This window comes from Egretta garzetta, unplaced genomic scaffold (assembly GCF_000687185.1).
Source record: "Egretta garzetta isolate BGI_Z169 unplaced genomic scaffold, ASM68718v1 scaffold217, whole genome shotgun sequence".
NCBI lineage: Eukaryota > Metazoa > Chordata > Aves > Pelecaniformes > Ardeidae > Egretta > Egretta garzetta.
Genome location: NW_009260395.1, coordinates 583,396 through 590,860, shown reverse-complemented (window position 1 = coordinate 590,860; position 7,465 = coordinate 583,396). Strand labels below are relative to the sequence as shown.

The 7,465-nt window shown below is 39.1% G+C and overlaps 2 protein-coding genes across 2 annotated transcripts in view; one reads left to right on the top strand and one right to left on the bottom strand.

Moving 5' to 3' along the window:
• Positions 1-467, bottom strand: part of AASDHPPT (aminoadipate-semialdehyde dehydrogenase-phosphopantetheinyl transferase) — a 29,904-nt gene extending 29,437 nt beyond the window's left edge. Inside the window, exon 1 of the mRNA XM_035898520.1 lies at positions 444-467. Coding sequence (XP_035754413.1) covers positions 444-467 — 24 coding nt within the window. The remainder of the gene's footprint in view (positions 1-443) is intronic.
• KBTBD3 (kelch repeat and BTB domain containing 3) overlaps positions 8-7,465 on the top strand; it is a 17,733-nt gene continuing 10,275 nt past the window's right edge. The window contains exon 1 of the mRNA XM_035898509.1: positions 8-426. The gene's annotated coding sequence lies outside the window, so the exon portion shown is untranslated. The remainder of the gene's footprint in view (positions 427-7,465) is intronic.

Here is a 7,465-nt window from a genome sequence, read left to right as displayed (position 1 = left end):
CCAAGGCCGCGTTCATCCCCTTGCGGATCGTGTCTGTGGGGAGTTCTTCACGACGCCGTTACACGCTAACGGCAGGCGGTTCCCCCCGGTGTCCCTGGCCCCATCGTTGCCATGAGTACATCCATGTTCCTGAAGAACCGTCCCAGCCCCTGGCAGTGCTGGGACACCCCGGGAGCTGCCGGGGGGGGTGGCCTGCCTGCCTTCCCCGGGCTTGCTGCTTTGTGTTGAGTAGAAAAGAGGAGGCAATTGTTCACACGCCAGATGCAAAGTACTGCATCACCCTAGCTGGATTCTGGCTCCTACGGACCCTGTCCAAACAAAAGCCTTTTATCCCCTGTGCTCTTTGTTCTGCTAAGAACTGTAATGGTTGTCAGAACTGGATTCCTGTGTGCTCGCAATTACAGGCCATCTGAAAATCATAAAAAGGTAATAATTTAGTTTACCTTTTGGTTTTGAAGTTGGGCCATGGCTAAAAATGTAGGGTTATTTGAAAATTAATGACCCTTCTTCCCATTTCTTGCCTTCAGAAATATTTATGCCTTAACTGTTCTACATTGACCATGTACAAATGGTGCAAAAATACTGAAAATTACGTTTTTTCAGGTATTTCTTAATCTTATATTGGGCTTTTTTTTTTTTGCCGTTTAGAATTTCCAGCTCCCTGTTAATGTGAAAAAGTGCTGTTTCTACACAGGCCAGAAATGCTGTCTTTCCGGCTAAATAAGTCTCAGTTATAACTGAGTAGAGGTTGGTCTTTGCAAAATATTTTACACGCAGAAGTAACATTTTGGCGAATAAAGTGTTTCAGCAAGGAGTCAGTAGTGTAATTCACTTATTTTTAAATATGATTCCCGTTTTTCTTTATGACTCAGTCAAGCAAGGGATGTCATACATACTGCCTTACTTACTATCCAAAGACAGAGGTGAAGTTAACTGACAGCAGAGGAGGGTTTAGCACAGTCAAAAAAAACCCCGGCAAAATGCTGTTCATCGATACCAAATTGTAGCTGAGGCTTACATTTCAAGCATTGTATTCTGCACACTCTGAAGAGGAACTTGCGGCCCTATCTATATTTAGTTACTGATAAGTGATAATACTAATGGAATCTTACCTAGTTCCAAAACCCCTCTCAGGTTTGATTAATACATTTCATTTGTCCGTGCTTCCTACTTAGAGAGATGTAAACATGTAGCAGCTTTTTTCACTAGAGGATTTATTGATTTTTTTTTAATAATAAGCATCAAGTATAAGTGCAAACTGAGGTTCAAGATGCACTGTATAGTATGGAATATAATTATGGATATATTCGATATAAACCCACATTTTTGTTATAAGTAAAACATGCTACAATAATAAGCTATGCTGAATTGTTCTATAAGTATGCTTAATATTGCATGTATATTTTGAAAAAAACACATATTTTAATGACATACAGAAATGATAGGCTACAGAACCCAGTAAAAGCAGTAATTTCATCTTCCAGAATTTGCAGTTATTATTTTTGCTGGAATAGTAAGTACAGCATGGCATTTTAATTCAATTTTTTTTCTGAAAATGAAAATTGCAGTTCTTGAACTTCTTTAGCCAAAGGAATTTGATGAACTTCAGGATAAACTCCAGTCAGTCTGAGTATTTCTAAGTGATTATTTTCTTTATCTTTGTGAATTCATGTGTTTGTGAGAGGATATGCAATGAAGGATCACTGCTTGCAGAGAGGGAATCTTCCACTTCTGGAACGCCTCCAGGAACCTGTGCAATTTCACTGCTTCCTACTGGTACCATGCTGGGTTTTTTTTCATGCTGTTTTTTTTTCAATCACTTCTAAAGAGCCCAAAGCTTTAAAGTCTGTGTGTCACCTTTCCTTCTTAGAATACTGCCTCAACATGTATTATTGATAAATGCCACTTTTGTGGATTAAATGTCTCAGAATGTCACATGCATCTTTTTTGGTTGTCTAAAAATTATTGACTAACTATTAATTTTCTCTGAAGTTCAGTTATTTATGAAAAAGCTGTGAGTTGCATTGAAATTTCCAGGCAGGAACCTGGAATTCTGTTGCTGTCTGTTTTCAGTCTTAGACACTCAAGGACAGTCAAAACAATAATACAATCTAAAAGTACAGAACTTCGTACTTAGTATTTATTATTTTATCACATTTCAGTGCTGTCTTGTCTTTTTGGTCAGCAGTTACAGTTGTCACCAGATCCTTTAGATACCTGTCCCATTCATATTCATCTTGCTGAATATTAAATTAGGTGCTGTTAAATTAGATGTGTAGTAGGGAGTGGTGTCTTTAAAAATTGTTAACATATTACTAGTTTCTCCCCCTTTGAATAGATAAGGAGTGAAAATAGCCTATCATCTTGATGGGTATATAGTAAACTTAATAATACTTATTTTTAATATTAGATTTTAAAATACTGACCTTGACCTTTTCAAAACTTACATTAACTGTACAGTTAAATTTTGTATGAAAAAAAAATTAAAACTTTGCTAGAGAAATGTATACAATTTCTTTATGTTGGTTGGTCTTAATTCTTTCTTCCTTGGTACGTAAAGTATGCTGTAAAATACGAGCGTTTAAGATTTCTCTTTGTTGAAGTCCTGCTATCTAGTAAGACATGCTATCCAAGGTGGGAGAAGGCTAAGTGACAAAGGTAATGTTCTCTTGAAGAACAATTTATTTCTCGTAAGATACCTGCTAAAAACTACTAAGAATTAATTTTTTTTTTTAATTGGTGAAAAACTGCTATAGAGAGAGTGCTGTAGCACAGCTATATTGTGCTTTGAGATAAAGCAGATTGTTAAAGAATTTCTTCCTTATATCTAGTCTAAACCTACCCTGGTTTAGTTTAAAACCATTACCCCTTGTCTTGTCACAGCTGGCCCTACTAAAAAGATTTTCCCCACCTTTCCTATAGGCCCCCTTTAGGTATTGAAAGGCCGCAATCAGGTCTCCCCACAGCCTTCTCTTCTCCAGACTGAACAAGCCCAACTCCCTCAGCCTGTCCTCATAGGAGAGGTGCTCCAGCCCCCGGATCATTTTTGTGGCCCTCCTCTGGACCCGCTCCAACACTTCCATGTCCTTCTTGTGCTGAGGGCTCCAGAGCTGGACGCAGTACTCTAGGTGAGGCCTCACCAGAGCAGAGTAGAGGGGCAGAATCACCTCCCTCGACCTGCTGGCCACGCTTCTCCCGGATGCAGCCCAGACTACCAAATAAAGGTTGAGTTTAGATTGATTTTACCAGCAGCATTGGTAGAGGAGAAAACACAGGGAGGTTATTTGCACTGTCTGAATGCATACCTGCCTCACGTAAGATTGGTGTCCCTTCTGCTGGGAACAGTCTTGGGCTTCAGTCCCATTACAAAGGTTTTGTCATGTTTATTGTCAGGCAGCCTGGCCCTAACATGCTTTTTCTGACAAAGTGCTAACTTACATATACCCGATACCTGGGTATTCTCAATACTTTCACAAAACAACATCCCCTAGTTACAAAGTCACATATATATACATATATATTTTTATCTTAGTATTATAAAGTGATGAAAATGGTTTGGTGTAAGTCTTCTCTAGTGTCAGTCTGTACCCTGTGTCCTCATCGGGTGTTCATGCTCCATTCTTACTACATAGGCCCTTGCCCTCCCTTGTTTAATAAATTTTCCTCTGTTGTTCACTTAGAATTAATTGCACATCTTATACCATTCTCAATTTCATTAGCATATTTAAACTTCTGTAACCATTTTATCTGTCAGTCACAGCTCCTAAGGCTATTTTGACTTTCAGCGGAAGTGTTTGTAAATACATGTACTGTATATGAGTATGTTCTGATCAATGCTCTGGTGAGAGCTACAGTGGACCCTGCACAAACAAAAATTCATCCCTGCTCAAGGTTCACTCTGCAGTTCTGCTTCCTTTGCTGTTTCAAATCTAGTGGAATGGATGTGAACAATATTGCTAGGAGGCACACTGCAGTGGTTATGATTTTAATGTATGCCTATTGAGATATTCTGAAAATGGCTGTCCTGGATGGTTTTGGACTCCTGTATAAGTTTAACAGTATGCTGTGTTTACAGTCTCTTAGTGTAGTATCTAGGATTCAACAAATATCTAGTTTATGAAATTGATACTCAGAAGGGCAGCTGGACTTCCGGGAGGATAAGTATAAACAAATAAATTACGCATTTCAACTTCTTCCACATACAGAATTATAAGTACATCTAAGAAGGATTGTTGATGGCACCAACTAAAAAAAAAAATCTTTATGTTATGTCTTATAACTATCTTTGGAAAGGGAACATTAGCATTGGTGAAGTAAAAATAAATCCTCTGGAAATTCAGTGGGTGTTTTTGCAGTTGTTTGCTTGGTATACAAGTATTAAGATAAGTTAAACATTTTCTTGTAGCTTTTTACCAATAGATGAGGTACTACTAATGGGAGTGTGTGTATATCTCATATTTTGACTATGGGCATATCAGACTCCTCAGTGCGGTTACCTGGCATCTGGGTCAACAAGCTCATTATGTCTAGGCTGTTCCATCCCTTACTGTCTTGGGAAAAGCACAGTGTTAAAACAGAGGGGTCTTGTGAACAGCAGCACTAATGAGGTCTGGGTCCTTATTAGTGGACTTTGTGACAGACCATAAGAATGCTCTTGCCCTCAGAGCTCCCAGGTGGTCCCTTAGTTCATCTGCTGTAATGACCAAAATCACCTTACCATCCCCAGCCACCTCCTGTTCAACTGCTAGCTGCTTTGTGGCCATACACAGGCTGGCCATTTCTTGCTGCTTAACTATCAGGTGTGCAGAATGGCTTGCCCCTCAACCGGAGATCTGTACAGATAGCTTTGAGAGGTACGTATATCTCCCCAGGCATGTATTATGTGGGGTTAACCTTAATAACTTTGAAGTCTGTGTCAAATTTCACTGTAATGGCCAGTGGGCCACTTGTCTGACGTGACTTTCAAGCAGAAAAACAGGGCAAATGTATTAACTTTAAGGTGGTTTGCTTTTGGAGGATTTTTTTTTTTAGAAAACCAGGCTAATAGCTAAACAGGCATTTGTCAGTGTAAGATGTGCAAACATTCAGTATGCGAGCAGACAGGTTTTGTCAAATGGTAGGGTAGTTTGAATTTGGTCACATCAGAGGACACATTTGATCTCACCACAGGCAATACCCAGTCACATAGCCCAGTGCTCCAGGTCTGATGCATCACGTTACAGGAGATGCTGGAAGGCTGGTTGTGTGACAAGTGACAGTGGATCAGATGATGGAAAATGGCTTGAGTGTATAGCCTTTGCCTGCCGTGATAAGAAGCCATATGTTAAGACATAAAAGTAGGAGATCCTGACTCTAATGAACCTCTACTGGAGTTTGGTTCTTGGTAATCCACATAAAGACAGACTTTGTAACGGGAATCCTGTGGGAGTAAATGGAGCAACTATAAGGAAGCTCATTGCCCAGCTTTCCTGAACTCCAGATCTAGGCAACATATGTCTGTACCCCCTATGTTTTCTACCCTTTTGTCAGTAACTTGATCAAATATTTATAACTATTGATTAATTCATATGGCTTACTAGAAGAATGTATGAAATAATTATAAATGCTAGTTGGCCTTGTTTAACATATGAAGTTTTAGCTGAATTGTGTCGTGCTTTAACCCCAGCTGGCAACTAAGCCCCACACAGCTGCTCGCTTGCTCCCCCCTGGTGGGATGGGGGAGAGAATCCAAGGAGTAAAAGTGAGAAAACTCATGGGTTGAGATAAAGACAGTTTTAATAGGGAAAGCAAAAGCCACATGTGCCAGCAAAGCAAAGCAAGGAATTCATTCACTGCTTCCGGTCAGCAGGCAGGTGCTCAGCTATCTCCAGGAAAGCAGGGCTCCATCACGCATAACTGTGACTTGGGAAGAGAAAATGCCATCATTTCAAACATTCCCCCCTTTCTTTCTTCTTCCCCCAGTTTATATACGGAGTATGATGTCACATGGTGTGGGATATCCCTTTGGCCTGTTGAGGTCAGCTGTCCTGGCTGTGCCCCCTCCCAGCTTCTTGTGCACCCCCAACCTACTTGCTGCTGAGGTGGGGTGAGGAGCAGGAAAGGCCTTGACTCTGTGTCAGCACTGTTCAAAACTAAATAAAATATCCACATGATCTTTCCATTACCAACCAAAAACATAGCCTCGTACTAGGGACTATAAAGAAAATTAACCCTATCCCAGCCAAAACCAGCACAATTGTTAAGGTATTTGGGAGGGCTCCAAAATCATCAAGAGATGCGGTAAAGTGGTAAATTAGTACCAAAATTATCAAATAAAGCAGGAATTGGCTACTAGGGAGATGAGAATCAAATCTTTTAATATCTATTTTTAGTGGAGGGGAGGGGAGGATGAATTGGGCTTAGCCATAGCACAATATTCATTAGTATCTTCCTTAATGATGGACAAAACCACTAGAGGTACACTGCTGAAATTTGCTTTTAATAGAAAATAAGGAGACATTGCTATTACAGGTTAGGATTAGCATGCAGTGGATGACCTACAAATTGGAGTAGTGAGACACTGATGAGTTCTTAACCATAACACTGTAGAACAACTCTGATATCAGTAAAAGAAATATGAGATCAAACTGGAGTGAATGAAGAGAAAATTGCAAGAAGTAGTAAGGTAAACAAAACCTCAGTCTTGTAAATGGACCTTGGAAAGTTTGACAGTTGTTCATTCTAATAAAAGTTGAGAGAAGATATCAACAGTCTTGACAATTGGGAGTGAATAAATATACAAAGGAAAATCAAGTCAAATGACAATTTTGACAGAAGAACAAATATACGTACGCATTAATAGATTAGTTGTGTAATTAAAAGGTTTGCACTCTTGGCACCAGTGTACTGGGATCTTCTTTCTGTGTAAATAGTGGTGGTAAAAGAAAACTTTCTGAAACATAGATTGCTTTTATGAAAGTGATTATATGATCTTTGCCTAAAATAGCAGAGACGGACTTGATAACATTAGCTGTATTCATTATACAAAGATAAATATTACTGAAGTTGGTAATTTTACCTACAGAAAGCAAGTAGTACGTCAGACCTCGCTATAGAAATTGCGTGTAAAAGCAGAAACACATCTACTATCTATTACCAATTCCAGAATTTTGTGAAAAGGTTTACATTTCCTTTAGAAGAAATGTTACTTCACATGATGCCAAATAAACCTTGAAATTCACCTACTTTTTTTTTAAGTTTCATTCAAATGTGGGAAACTAATTTTACTGGAACAACTCTACTTTTGAAGATTCAGTCTTGAGGAACAGGCTTTTAAATTCATAAGAAAAGGGTATTCTAGAGAATTCTAACATACAAAAAAACTTTATGATTTGTGGAAGTTGGGGTTTATGAGGCCATACATGATCAGAATAAATGGTGGTCTTGTTCTTCTGTATTTTCCTAGTTCCTCAGGCTTAGAATGGAA